The sequence below is a fragment of the Heterocephalus glaber genome, unplaced genomic scaffold (assembly GCF_053883595.1).
Source record: "Heterocephalus glaber isolate CG9 unplaced genomic scaffold, H.glaber_assembly_v1.0 deba00001523, whole genome shotgun sequence".
Taxonomy (NCBI): Eukaryota; Metazoa; Chordata; class Mammalia; order Rodentia; family Bathyergidae; genus Heterocephalus; species Heterocephalus glaber.
The window spans coordinates 30,435,900-30,450,837 of record NW_028258327.1 but is presented as its reverse complement, the minus strand read 5'-3'; the positions used below and the strand labels follow the sequence as shown (position 1 = coordinate 30,450,837).

The window sequence follows — 14,938 nt, the reverse complement described above, 5'->3', positions numbered from 1 at the left end:
AATCTCCAAATTTAAAGATCCAACCCCAAAATTTGCATCTGAAATGAATAGACACTTCTCAGAAGAAATAGAAATGGCAAATAAATATATGAAAAAATATTCAACATCACTGGTCTTTTGAGATGCAAATTAAAACAACACTGATTCTAACTCACTCCAGAAAGAATGGCTGTTATCAAGAAATCAACCAATAACAAAAGCTAGAGGGGCTTTGGGAAAAAGGAACCGTTCTCCACTGTTGGTGGCAGTGTAGACTGGTGCAAGCATTGTGGAAATCAGTGTGGAGATTTCTCAAAAACACTAAAACATTTCATTCAACCCACCTATTTCCCTTCTTGGTATCTTCTCAAAAGAATACACTACAGTGATAAATGCATACCCATGTTTAAAGCAGCGCAGTTTGTAATAGCTAAATCTTGGAAACAGCCCAAATACTCACTAACAGATGAATGGATAATGATTTCGTTATTTTATACAATCCTGCCATAAAGAAGGATAAGCTTCAGACATTTATAAATAAAAGAATCGACATTGAGACCATACTCTTAAATGAAATAAATCAGATACATATGTTTAAATACCACATTGTTTCTCTGGTGTGAGAAACCAAGTGTAAATGAGAACCAAAGTGTACACAATAGATATTGGAAAATGGGAAGAAAATGTTCAAATGAGAAGGGGGGAAAGGGAGGGGGGAGGGGGAAAGGAACGAAAGAACAAGAAGAAAAGAATAGAAGGAAAAAATGGAAACAAAGCTTTTGTAAATAAGGAGGGGAAGAGAGGTCAAAGGGAGGGGAGGGAAATGGGAAAAAAGAAGCAAGATATATCATTTATAAGTACCTATGATGAATGTTATCACTACCTATACCTACAATGTAGCAATAAATGTTTTGCTTCCAAAACAAATGTTGTCAGGATAATATCAACCTTTCCAGGTAGAAAAAAACTTGATGCATTATGGAAAAAAGAAGGAAAAATAATGGGTAGATACTGTGTTTCAAGTTTATTTTTCAGGTGTGGTGGTGCATGCCTATAATCCCAGTAGCTGAGAGGCTGAGGCGGGAGGACCACCACAAGTTTGAGGCCAGCCTGGGCTACATGGTGAGTTTAAGCCCAGGCTGAACTACATAGAAAGACCCTGTCTCAAAAAAAATGGGGGCCTGGGATTTAGCTCAGTGGTTCCGCTGCTTGCCTTGCAAGTGGAAGGTCCTGAGTTTGATCCCTGGTACCAAAAAAAAAAGTATTTTTCATAGACTTTTGCAGAAGACTAGGTGCCCAGTTATACTTTCTAATCTTCTGCATTTATGGATAAGGAAATTAACATTGTGCCTTTCCACATTTACAGAGCTATTGGTAGAAGACCCAGAATGAAAACTCAAGTCTTCTAACTCCTAGGAAACACTTAGAATGCCATAATATGAAAATATCTGTGCTTACTTCAAGATCGAGAGGCAAAAACTATAAATATAAATATTAGTTATAATAAGCCATAATTTTTATTTTACTCTATTACACGTATGTGTCGCATGTTAAGCTTATCAATTTTCAGCACTGACAGAGACAAGAAATTAGTGCTTTGAAGAAAATAAAGGGAAGTGTTAAGAGAATAGAAAGAGACTTGCTTAGCAGAGTGAACAGGAAAAGCCTTGTGTAAGCCACACTGAAAGATGAGATGGAGTCAGCCACTGAAGGGCAGAGGGAAAGTAATCCACATTGGAGAAAGAGCACATGTACAGATGCGGAAGGGTGGAGAGGCTTACAGTTTCAAGAAAACAAGGAAAAGAAATCCCCTGAAACTGAAACACAGTGGGTGAGGAAAAGAGGGGCCCAAGATGAGGCTGGAGAAACAACAGGGAGGGCCAGTTCTAGCTGAGGCTGTGAGGAATTTGTAGAACTGAACCTTGTTCTACGTGTGATAGAAGAGTTTTAAATCAGTATTGACATAATCCATTTTTCAAAAGATAAGCCTGCCGGCTTTATGAAAAGTGAATTTATATTAATAGTGGAGACAGAAGTAAACGGACAGATTAGTTACATGTTTTAGAGGTAGAAATGACAATCTGTTAATAGATGGGATATGGGTTGTAAAGGGAAAGAAGAATCAAAGATGACATTCAGGTTGGGGCCAGAATGCTAAGTAGGTAGATAGTGGTCACATTTACTGTATTGGTTAGCACACTATGATGGCATTTTCCCAAGACATTATATAATCCGAGCTGTGCTTTGGGAAATAAATCAGGCAGTAGACCTCTTATACATACAGACGACATGTGAGGCTAATGCCCCAGGTAAATGGTCATATGGCTTATTTGAACTATAAAAATGATAGAAGAAATGAAAGTGGAACACACGAACTCACTGAATGTGAGAAGAGAAGGAATGATGGCTCAGGTTTCAAGCTTGGATTGCCTGGTGAGGCTACTCAGAGAGCAGATGGAGGGGAAAGGTGATGAGGGGAGTTGGAGACATACGGAATCTGAAGTGCTAACAGTGCATCTAGGTGAAGACATCCCATGGGCAGTGGGATATCAGCCTGGAGTTTCACAGAGGCAGAGTTGAAAATGATACTGGCAGTTGTCTAAATTGAGAAGATACAGTAGTTGAAACCATAAAAGTGGACTACATCTCTCAAGAAAATAATATAAAGAATGAGAATAGAAACTTGAAAATGCTTACAATAACAAAGTTGGGGGGGGGTTGCTGAGAGACAGCAGCTAGATGAGGAAGAAGAAAGTCAGGAGTAGTCTTGAGAGTGACAGAAGAGCAGAGTTTACAGAAGGAAGGGAGGGTCAATAGTACCAGACGCTACAAACAGGCCAAAGAGAATGCTGGCAAAGTAAACCTGTCAAGATTTGTAAAAGTGACAATGGCCACCTAGGAAAAAGTAGTTTTGGGCTTGAAGGTGAGGTGGGTCAGACTAATAATCTGACAGTCAGGTGAGGAATAAAGTTCTCTTGCTTAAAGGAGTCACAGGTAGAAGGGGGGTGTAGGATAGCATAATATGACTCAAACTGGAGAAGGAGTCACAAATTTGTTTTTTTAAATGTATGAAAGTTGAAGATAAAAGAATAACATTGGGAACCCAAAATGGAAAGTTAACCTGGAAAACAGATTATCACAGGTGATGAAAGAGAAAATTATATGAGAAAAAGGAGAAAAGACCAGGGCACACACAGTAGACATCCTGGTCTTGATTATCAAAGAAAAAATGAAGTTATATTCTATATTCTATAAGAAACAGCCCTAAGAATATTCAAAATATGGAGGGCCAGGGATTTAGTTCAGTGGTGCCACTACCTGTCTCATAAGTGCAAAGTCCTGAGTTTGATGCCCAGTACCAAAAAAAAAGAATATTCAAAATATGAACAAATATGTTGGCTATGAAGTACGCTTCCAGATACTCCTTAGAAAATTTGAACTGGGCTGGGGATTTAGCTCAGTGGTTCTGCCTCCTGCCTCCTGCCTCCCAAGGGCAGGGACCTGAGTTCAATCCCCAGTACCAAAAAAAAAAAAAAAAGTAAAGAAAATTTGAACTGACTCAATTCAGAAAAACCATAATGCCCTTATTGTAAACAGTTTCAAAACCACAGATTTTTGGTAAGTATTATTTATATAGAAATTGTAAACATCCCAGTAAATTAGAAAATAAAAAATTAAGTAATATTCTTTTTTCTTTTTTGAGGGGGGACAGGGTCTTACTATGTAGTCTAAGAAGACCTTGAACTTGCTATGTAACCTAGGCTGGCCTCAAACTCATAATCCTCCTGCCTCACAGCCTCCCAAGTACTGGAATTACAGGCATGTATCATCATACCTGGCTTAGTAACATTCTTCACATACACTATCCTTAAATTATGAATATTAAATTAGTATAAATTAATTAACGACAATATAAAATAACAGAAAAATAGCCTATTTCCTACTTATGTATAATTTTCCGTTTGAATTTCATTAATACTTTCTTATGCTATATATCACTTTATCACTTTCTACTTTATAATAGTTATTTGCTATTCTTTTAAGTAAATACTGAATATACTAGAATTTATAACTTGATACATCATTAACCTTCTATCCCATTATTTTCACTATTCTCCCCTTTGTTACCGATTTTACAGTGCCACTGAGCTATAAATAAACATGAGAAAGAAGCAAAAGGAAAACATACAACCAATTATAATATTTGTATTGTTAGTGGATGTTTAAGTTCTGTCTATGAATGGATGTTTGAACACATTCCTGTAAATGAGTTAGCTGAGATGGTAAAGACCAAATGACATGGATTCTGATTGACAGAATGAAAACAATTTTAAACAAAGTGATTATTAATGTAATAGTAGTTCCTCCCCAAACTCTAGCTTACAATAAGCACTCAATAAAAGTTGGCTGACTGGTTGAAAAATGTGGCAGACATTTAAGAGAAAAAATAAAAATTAATATTTTAAAAAAACTAAAAAGGAAAAAAGGCAGATGTGGCAGCCCATGCCTGTAATCCTAGTATTCTGGGAGGCTGAACCAGGAGGATTCCAAGTTTGAGCATGGCCTGGACAATTTAGCAACTTAGTGAGACCCCTGTATCAAAATTTAAAAAAAATTTTAAAGGGCTGGGATGTAGCTTGCTGCAAAGACTCTGGGTTCAATCCCAGTACGGAAGGAAGGAAGGAAGGAAGGAAGGAAGGAAGGAAGGAAGGAAGGAAGGAAGGAAGGAAGGAAGGGAGGGAGGGAGGGAGGGAGGGAGGGAGGGAGGGAGGGGAGGGAGGGGGAAGGGGGGGAGGGAAAGGAAGGGAGGAAGGAGGGAGAGAGGAAAAAGAAAAGAAAAAAGGAAGGAGGGAGGAAATAGTCCGGTAAATTAAGAAAGCTAACATAAAAATTGATTAGTAGTTCTCAGATCCAGTTATATATATATAAATCAGGTGGAAATTAGAATCCACATGAGCTATCATGACATCTGATTATTATAAGTCTATTGATTCTGATGCATAGCTAGTGGTAGGACTACTTCTTTATATTGAAAAGGGATTTACTACACTTGATCTTAGCCAAAAGGCCGAGAAGTGATGAAATGAGATTTACTGACAAAGAAAGCAAGGTTAGTGTGGAAATATCAACAGCTGGAAATAAAAATAAACTCACACTGCAATGCCATAAGGAAATTAAGAAACAATCAAAACTACTACACTACCTTCTGATTATGTAATATCAAATGTGAAATGTTCCCTGAAAACTTACTAAGACAGCCTAGAGAAAACTGACAATAGATGGAATCACTGTTTTCATGCTGTTACCCTGTATTTCACAGATTAAGGACTTGTCATCATTACACAATACAGTATTTTTTAAAAGTGGAAAGCACAGAGCAGGTAAGCATAGGGCAATATGAACATACAAATTTAGATTTCATCTAACTTTTCTTTAACTGTATTTGGAAAATATTCTAGTGAAGTCTACAGGGAGTTATTTTCTGCAATCAGCTTCCGGACTAAAGAAAGCTTCTTTCAAGCCTGAGTTCAGCTGTCTGTGACTAAGGGCTGAGGCATTTGAACAATTTTATCCTCAGAGCACTCTGGGAGCCCTGTGGTTTACTGTTAACTTTCTGCAAGCAGTTGGCTCACAGACATTTGAATTCAAGGAGTTCCCTAAAATCCCAGATGATACCTTCTTGTCAAAAGCCACATATGCAGGAATAAACTCTACAGGTGGAGCCTGCTTAGCTTGGCCATAAGTTAGAAATGGTGCTTTCCTGGCCAACTCATCCAACTCAGCCTGAGACAGCTGCTTAGCCTGAAGCCCGTCCCCACCAATTCCAACTGTTGGGCGTTGTACAACTGCATAGCCATTCCTGTAGCCCAGCGTCTGGCTTCTATGAAAGGCTGTTTTCTAGGGTAAAAGAAAAGAAGTATGTCATTACTAACATTGAACAAGTATTTCTAGGTAAAACAACTAACTTTTTAAAATGTTATAACTTAAACCTTGCTTACAAACATCACAAAACTTATTTCAAAGTTTATTGACATTAAAAGGTTCTGTATTTTAAACTAAAACACTTGAACAAGAAAGGAAGGAGTAGCCATCTGAGCTTAAAATAAAATTTAAAGCTTTACTCTGTAAATGCCCATTTTAACTACCTGCTCATCTTACATAAGACATTAAAATACCATCTCATTTACACTCTTCATTTTTCAATAGTCCCCCTGTTTTTCCTCTTCTCTGAATATCACAAACCATGATCTGGTTCTGTGAATTTTATTTTTGCTATCTTGTTGCAGGGACACATACATTCATGCAACTCTTTGTAAAGCAACTGGATAGCATACATTTAAAGTTTTGAACTTAATAATTCTACCCAATCATTTATTTCAAGGACATTATCCAAAATTATGGGCTTAGAACTATATGCCTGAAGCTGGCCTTAACAATGTTATTTATAAAAGTAAAACTTTAGAAACAATCAAACGATGTGAGTATATGATGGAAATCTCAATGGACTATTATGTAGTCATTAAAATAATGGTTTTAAAAACCATTTAGGAACCTGGGAGAAATGCTTATGATATAGTAAGACCAAAAAGACAACAGGTAAAATTATATGTATACTACAATTATAAGCTTGCAAGCATTTGGATGAAAGGAGAATGGATTTGGTGAATGTCCTCTGTATGTATTATATATTTGTAAATGATGTTGATTTTTTACAATAAATATATTTTTATTGGTAATTGAAAAAAATAAAAGATTAAAAAAAGAGTAGAAAACTCAAAAGTTAACTTGGTGGGTTATCTTTTTCTGTTCTTTTAATATAAGGTCACTTTCAAACTTTATGTAATAATTATAGTTATACATATATATTTAGAATTAATCATGAAATATATATATATATATATTTTTTTGGTGCTGGGGATCAAACTCGGGTCCTTGTGCTTTTGAGGCAGGCAGCGGAACCACTGAGCTAAATCCCCAGCCCTTGAAATATATTTTTATGAAAAAAAAAGTCTTACTAGCCTACTTTCTAATTCCTTTTCTGTCCAGCATACTATCTTTTGAGACTTGTACTAACACAAAAGGTACAACAGAATAAAATTTGCCAAAATACTTATGACCTGTGAACTCTTTAAAAAGTGTTATACAAGCTCAGGGTCACAAATCAGTTGGCAAGAACTCCAGATCCATAACACACAAGATATAGAACAAAATGGGCTGAGCTGACTTGCTCACTGGACAACCTGAATAGCTTCAAATTTCTCTTTTTCTCCTTCTAAAGACAGAAACAGTATCAGTAGGGGCTGAGGATGAGCTTGGTGGTAGAGTGCACACTTAGCCTGTTCAAGGCCCTGAGCTCAATCCCCAGCATAAAAAATTAAGAGACACATCAATGACTGTAGTTTGCTTTTCCTGCTTTGGACAGATGTCTCCAGCATCACTCAGCTATGAATCACGGAGCACATGGTCAACCCAGGCAAGGGCTCCTCATGCCTTCACACCCTCCTTAACATCGTGGCTCAACTTCTGAATACTTTTAGAGTTACACATATATATCTATTCTGTCTCTGCTGAAGTCAGTGACTATGCTTTTCAAATGTCAATTAAGTTAAATTGGTGGACACTCAATCAGATTTCTACAACATGAAGTATGCCCAATGCACAGCTCATCTTGGTTGTACTATAGAAATATATACTGAAGAGCCTGTACTTCCATCTATGTTTATAATCCCCTGAATCAACTCAACCCTGTCTTGTCAGCCCCACTCACTGACACCAAACACTTAAGCTCATTCTGTACATGGCAGGAAAATGCCTACATTTTCTAAATTACATAGAACTGAAGTCCACTGAAACTGAAAATCTGTGAAATTCTGTCTCACTGCAAGAATAACAGAAAAGACTTAGAATCCAAATCCTCTTACCACACTTTCAATTTAAATTAAGATTCATTATCCTGAAGAAAAAAATTGATTAATATTTTATCTTAACTTTATGATTGTGAAGAACTTGAGTTCAAATTATTAAAATATATAAATCACTATTGGCTCATCAATGATAATCATTCTGAATCTCCATAATGATTTTCCAGAACATGTATCTTAGCAACACTATTAGCATTAAAACAAATACTTTATTTAAGAGCTAAACTATGTTAAGAGGAAAAAGAAAACCCAAGAACCTCTTGTTGCATTTGTTTAATTTTGCCTAAAGAACGTGACTGGAGAGAGCAAAACATAATCTAAATAGAAATATTTAATAGAAAATGTCAGAGGAAAAAGTACAGGGCTAACAGCAACTAATCCACTGTAGTTGAGGAAACCCGACTAGGATACCTATCTCTTACAGAGCAGCGAAGGATGGTTTGGTAGGAAGATGAGCAAGTTTAGGAGAAACCAAAATGGAGGAAGGGGAGGGAAGGGGGGAGGAGAGGGAAGAGGGAGGGGCAGGGGGAGAGAGAGAGGAGAGTGGCGGGGAGAGAGACTGGGATCAGATTATAAAAGAGAAGCCGGAGAGAAAAGGGATGCGGTTAAGTGGAAGTTTAAAACAGAAGAGTGGCGATTGCGGAAAAAGACCTGGCAGAAAGAAGCGAATAAGTGGAAATGACACAGAGACAAGACAGGAAGTGGAGCTGGAAGTGGAGAGATTACAAGGTCCAGGATTTGGAGGAGGAAGAGGACAGGACGAGAATGATGGGCCTGGGGAAACTGGACAGGAAGAACCTCAAAATGGAGGGAGCCCAGTGGGTGAATGGGCGGAGGCTGGGGTTAAGGAAGATAAGCAGAGAGACAGGGTCTGGGGTCAGAGAATGAGCTAAAGGTTAGGGACAGCTTGGGAGCCGGGGAGCGGAGGGCACACAGGGACCGACGGGGAGAAGGGGTAGGGGCTGGAGGAGCAGAGCAGTACGAGCGCGACAAGCGGGCTGAGCACGAAGGCTGCCCACTGCCGAGGTGCAGTGCAAACACTAAAGAGGAATGGAGCGGAAGGCAGAAGGCAGAGGGAGGGTGAGGGAGGGTGTGCAGGAGAGGACATGGGAAACTGGGTAGGGAGGAACTCGGAATCGAGGACAGGTTTGAAGAGAGAGAGCGGAGAATAGAGATGCACTAAGTGATGAGTTTTTCGGGGCCACCAGGTGGGGACAGATTGGGGTGGGCACCTACGTCCTCACCGTGGAGTCCCTAAAGGATGTGCCCGGGAGAAAAGGCAGGCCATGCACCGATTTGGACATCATCGCAGCCAGTACGGCCGCCGTCCTCTGAGTCTGGTTTAGCTGAGTACTCTCCGGTTGCCCTGGTGACACGCAGCGTCGGGCGGGGCTCCGTGATCCAGGACCGCCTCCAACAAAGCAAGCCCGCCAGCAGGGGCGGGGCCTGCGGCGCGAGTGAAACCGTCTGCGCCTGCGCCTTCGCCTTCGTTTGCGAGCCCTCAACTTCTCGCGATACTATGGCCGCGGGAAAAGGGGGTGTGTTAGTGGGCACTGAAGAGATGGCCCCGCCCCTTCATCTTTGCTTGGCCTCTCCTGGATCCCTAAAGATGCGGTGGGAGGTGGTGTACTGGGGGAGGATGGGTACAGTCTGGCCTTAGCTCATGCGTGGAGGTCGCGGGCCAGAGCAAGTAGGCAGAATCCTCACCGACCTCACTCCGTAAGATCAGGCACTCCTTTCTCCCAGTTCTGGAAAAGGGATGCTGTCCAGGTTCACACGGAAGGGTAAATAGTTGGTCAGGGTGCAAGTGTTAATATACCCGACACATGCTTTTGTGGAGTGGAGGTTGCTCAGGGATGGTCAGTGAACTGGGGAAATCATCTCGTCTCTAATCCGTGCAGCAGCATCTCTCCACCCTCCCCAGCTTTCTTTATTGTACTGACAATCTCTGACAGCCCCCTCTGTATGGCTTCAAGCCAGCCTTGCATACTTGCTGCTGTTCCCAGTGCAGATAGGTCCGAGATTTTTGTTGGCTGAAGGACTGGAGGGTGCTTATCACGATCTCTGACTTATTCCTGGAGCAGCAATGACTAGATCAGAACCACAAGTGGGAAAATGCAGCTCTTTCAAAGGGAAAGACTTAAGTCATGAGAAAGAAGCAAAAACAGATGAAATACAGTGGGCACCATGGGCATTTTTCACTTGGTGCTTTGTACAGAACTTTTATAGGTTGTTTTTTCCTTAAAAGAAATATAACCCTATTCCTGAAACATTTTCAGGGAAAGAGATAGATATCCAGCAGCATTGGGGAGCTAAAAAATAAAAACAAAAAGTAAACAACCCAGGTGTCCAGAGATTTGTTGAAGTGGGATCCAAAAAAAAAATTTGGTGTTTCTATCCAGCCAGTTTTGGTTCCATAATAGAGTAATAAGCTTGACACAGAGGGCATACCTCAGTGTCATGGGTAGTGTAGTGTCAGTACAGACAGCTGCTTTTTACTTTTACTGCTCCTTGCCAAAGCAAATCTTCCTCTTGGGTTTCACTAATTCGTGTGAAGCTTAGGCAGCCCAGGACATGAATGCAGTAAGTGACAACTAAAGTAGTTAATCGGTGACATTCTATCACACCCTGCCCCAAAGTTACTTTTCAAATAACTCTTCCTCTTTTTTTGCAATAAATATAAGTTTAATAGTATAGATCAACAGGGGAAAAGAAATAAACAGCAGCCAATATTTGATTTTTATCCTTATTACTTTTTCTAGGTTCCCTCTAACTTGATGTAAACTTACAATTTTCAAGGAAATTCCTATTCCATTCCCATTTTATCATAAATAAATTGAATAGTTTTTCTGTTTGTATGATAAAACAGGAAAGACTGTTACATTTGAATAGAAAAGGCACTCCATTTGTGATCAATATCACACAAAATCACATTCCCATTAGAAAACACACATCAACATCACAAAACTAAAAATACACAGGAGATCAATACCATTCAATAAACATTCAAGCTACTTCAGTCTCCCCCCAAAAGGACCAGTACTTCAAAAAACCATAAAGAAAACCCCTGTCCATTTCCAAGTAACTCAAATAGAAGAGACAGCAAGATGCTATGTGTGCTATTTTACCTCTCTCCTGGTCCTTCACTACTTAGAAAACTGCCTGCTCTCCACAGAGACCAAAAATGGGCCTCATTTCTTCTTGGGGGAGAACAAATTCGCTGACACCCTTGTGCAATATGCCCTGTTTCTCAGGAACCCTGGCCCTATACCTAGTTCTGCTTCCAAAGCCTCTTCATGTAGTTCTGGGTAGGACTTGGGATCTGTTCCATTAAGATGGGCCATATGAACTAGGAGTTTCATCTTGCTGGTTTCAGCATGGGCCCTGGACCCTACAGGAAATCATAGCGAGAAGGATCACTGTTAGGAATCTGCTGGTACGTCAGGTACTCTTCCCGTACTAAATCCACAGTGATGAATATCCAGGCTTCCTCAAAATGAATATGCTCAGAGTGAGCTAACATGTCCCATCTTTTCACTTTTTCAGTTAGGTCCTCCTCATTGATATGGTTGCCCTCTATGAAGATTAGAGACAGGGTGAATATAATGATGTCGATTTTGAGAATGATTCTTTCATCATCGCCATCTAGTATCCTACTGTATGTAAGACCCAAAATGGGGACTAGCTCATATGTGTTGCCAGAGTGATTCACTTTCCTGATTTTAATGCCAAAGCCCAGATACATGGACTTACAGAGTTCCCAAAAGTTCAGAGGGAAGTTGTTACAGTAATCATGGGGCAGAACATGCAGCATTTCTTTCATGGTGACCTACTCCTTCTTTTGATACTTGTGGAGCAGAAATGACACCAACTCTCATAACTTGGCATTTAGCACATTTTGCAGGATGTGAGAGAAGCGTGCATCCTGCAAGGAGCTTGAACCCTCACAGGATTGACTCCTTTGACTGGAAGCCATGAGGACAGCAAGAACTTGTTGAGGATCAGAAGCCTTCAAATCTCCAGTGCTGAAAAATAGAGTGCTGAGCAATAGCAATTCAGCTGCTTCAAGAATCCAAACCTAGTGCTCGCTTCGGCAGCACATATACTATAATAAGAATCCAAACCTAGATTTTGAAAAATCACAACTGAGAATTCTCCACTGCACAGTGCAAGGCTAGCAACAGAGGCAGGAATGGGTTATTTTCAGGGTCTCAACTTGGAATGTGGCCTTCTCTCTCACCTTCAGCCCCAAATAACTCTTTCTTTTCTCTTACTACTTCTGGTTCCTGTTCTTGTCCTTTTAAAAAATACTTTTTTCATTTTCTGTTGGTAATGCAGGACTTTAAAACAATAAGAAAAAGCTACAGTGAATTGGTTAGCACTGTTGAACTACTAAAAAGTTTGAAAGTACCCGCCCATTACATTATTATTATTATTAGCCACCAACATAGGATGGAAGCCAGCTAGTGGGAGAACTAATCGAGATGGCAAGATCAGCTTTTCAAATGAGATCAGGTGCATTCAGGGTGGTATGGCTGTAGAGAAGATCGGCTTTTCAAAGTGAAGGTGCTCTGTGACTTCTCTCCACCTCATTGATGTTGAGTACCCAGAATTGTTGGTAACTATAATTTTCACTGACTCTTCATGATAACCTTGGATGTTTGTTAAAATTTACATGATCCTTCCCTGTTCTCTTACTAAAAGTAAATTCCATGCCATGAGGACACATGTGGAAGGACCCTTCCTACCTAACTGCATGAGCGGGTAGGGAAGGAGTTGTGGGGCTTGTGCCTCAACTGACACAACTGTTTCTATGTGAGGAGTGACTTCTGCTCAGATATTGTCTTTCTTTCCCAGAAAAGCATGCTAGTTAAGTGGTTAATAGAGTGTGTTTTACCTACCCTTGTACACCAGAAGTGCATGGGTGCAGAAAACTGTTGGTCTGTGGCCTCATAAAAATGCCACCCCCCTGACAAGCCACTATTATTGCTACTGTTGTTTGAATATGATTTTTTCACTGTGAAACTCATATTGAAATTTGATTGCTGTTGTGGTGGTGTTGGAAGGTGAGACTTTAAGAAGAGACTGGATCATTACTACACTAATGAGTGGATTAATACCTTTCTGTTATGAGTGACTTCTTACTTTCATAGGAGTGAATTAGTTATCACAGAGTAGTTGTCATAAAGCAAGGCTACCCGTCATGTTTGCTCTCTTCTACTTGCCCTTTGATTTTTCTGAGTACTAGGAAATAGAATGTAGCCCTTACCAGAAGCTAAGAAGATGCCAGCACCATGCTGTTGGACTTCCCAGCATCCAGAATCATGAGTCACAATAAACCTCTAGTCTTTATAAATTACCCAGTCTTGGGGCTGGGGATTTAGCTCAGTGGTTTCACCTCCTGCTGCGAAAGCGCAAGGACCCGAGTTCGATCCCCAGTACCAAAAAAAAAAAAATTACCCAATCTCAAATATTCTCTCATGAAAACAGAAAATGAACTATGACAATTATGTCAGTGCTAAAAAGCACAAAGATATATCTGTGAAAAAGGAAACAAACCAGTAAAAATGTCAGGGCTTCAGAAAACTACCTGGACCCTGAGAAGATTTGGTGTGATAAAGAGTTTATATCTGGGGCTGAGGATTTAGCTCAGTGGTTCCACCACCTGCCTCGCAAGCGCAAGGACCTGAGTTTGATCCCCAGTACCAAAAAAAAAAAAAGAGTTTATATCTGGGGCCGGGGATTTAGCTCAGTGGCACTGCGCCTGCCTTGCAATCACAAGATCCTGAGTTTGGGCATCTGAAAGGAACAGACATTTCTCAGACAAAGAAGTAGAAATAGAGCTCAGTCAGTCCCAGCACCTGGAAGGAAGCTCCCCTGCCGCCATCTCAGGCTCCTAGGGCAGAGAAGCTCAGCTGGTCCCAGCACCCAGAAGGAAGCTCCCCGCCTCCATCCCAGGCTCCTAGGGCAGAGAAGGTGAGCCAGTCCCAGAACCTGGAAGGAAGCTCCCCCGCTGCCATCCCAAGCTCCTAGGGCAGAGAAGTGAGCCACGTGGGTGCCAGAAGCACCCCCACCCCATAGAAATGAGAAAACACAAAAACAAGCCTCAAAAACAGAGTTCCAGATCACCTACAGCAACCCCAAAGGGAAACGAGATGGAACAATCTGATACTCAACCACCTAGACTCTCTGAACTGGCAACAAAAGAGGATCTGGGAAAAATGAAATCAGAAATAATTATTCAGATAACAGCAAAGATTTTGCTCATGGTGCAAGACATGACTAATAAATCTAGAGAGGACACAGATAAAAAAATAGAGGATCTGAAGAACATGATGGAATGCCAACATAGGAAACAAATGGAATCCATAAAACAGATACAAACAGATTTCCAAGAGATTAAAAGCTCCATTGAAAGTCTGCACAGCAGAATGAACCAATGTGAGGATAGAATTTCACATACAGAAGATAAGATTGCAATTAGTGACCAGGAAAAGGAAAATTTGCTTTAAAATTGTAAGGGAACATGAGAAATCAATCCAGCAGCTGCTAGACAATGCAAAGAAGAATAACATAAGACTGATTGGAGTCAATGAAGAAACAGGAGAGAGTGCAGATAACATACAAAAACTGTTCACAGAAGTGATGGCAGAAAACTTCCCAAGGAGGGGAAAAGAACTTGACATACAGATAAGTGAGGCATATTGGACTCCAGCTAGCCTTAATCAAAAAAAATCTACACATAGGCATATAATAGGATTCCAGAAATCCAACAGAAGAACAAAATTCTACAACCAGTGAGAGAAAAGAAACAAGTCACATACAAAGGAAAGCCCATCAGAATCACAGCAGACTTCTCAATGCAAACCCTCAAGGCAAGAAGAGCTTGGAGTGATGTATTTCAAGCCCTAAAGGAAAACAGCCTCCAACCCAGATTGATGTACCCTGCAAAACTATCTTTCAAAATTGATGGAGAAATAAGATACTTTCATGATAAAGAGCACCTCAGGAACTTCATGATACCAAACCGGCACTCC

General features: G+C 40.3%; 1 protein-coding gene and 1 pseudogene across 3 annotated transcripts in view; both read right to left on the bottom strand.

Annotated features, from left to right (window-relative positions):
* The window catches only part of Efhc1 (EF-hand domain containing 1), a 126,423-nt gene that overhangs the window by 57,599 nt on the left and 53,886 nt on the right, over positions 1-14,938 (bottom strand). The window contains exons 1-2 of one of the 3 annotated variants that reach the window (XM_004869035.4): positions 9,146-9,346; positions 5,656-5,877 (exon numbers count right to left, since the gene is read on the bottom strand). In XM_004869035.4, the coding sequence (XP_004869092.1) occupies positions 5,656-5,877; positions 9,146-9,208 (285 nt within the window). In that variant the 5' untranslated portion in view covers positions 9,209-9,346. Of the gene's footprint in view, positions 1-5,655; positions 5,878-9,137; positions 9,347-14,938 lie in introns of those variants that run through there. The other 2 variants (XM_087188145.1, XM_087188144.1) reach the window with 2 other exon arrangements.
* On the bottom strand, positions 4,889-5,059 carry LOC147825022 (U2 spliceosomal RNA; annotated as a pseudogene).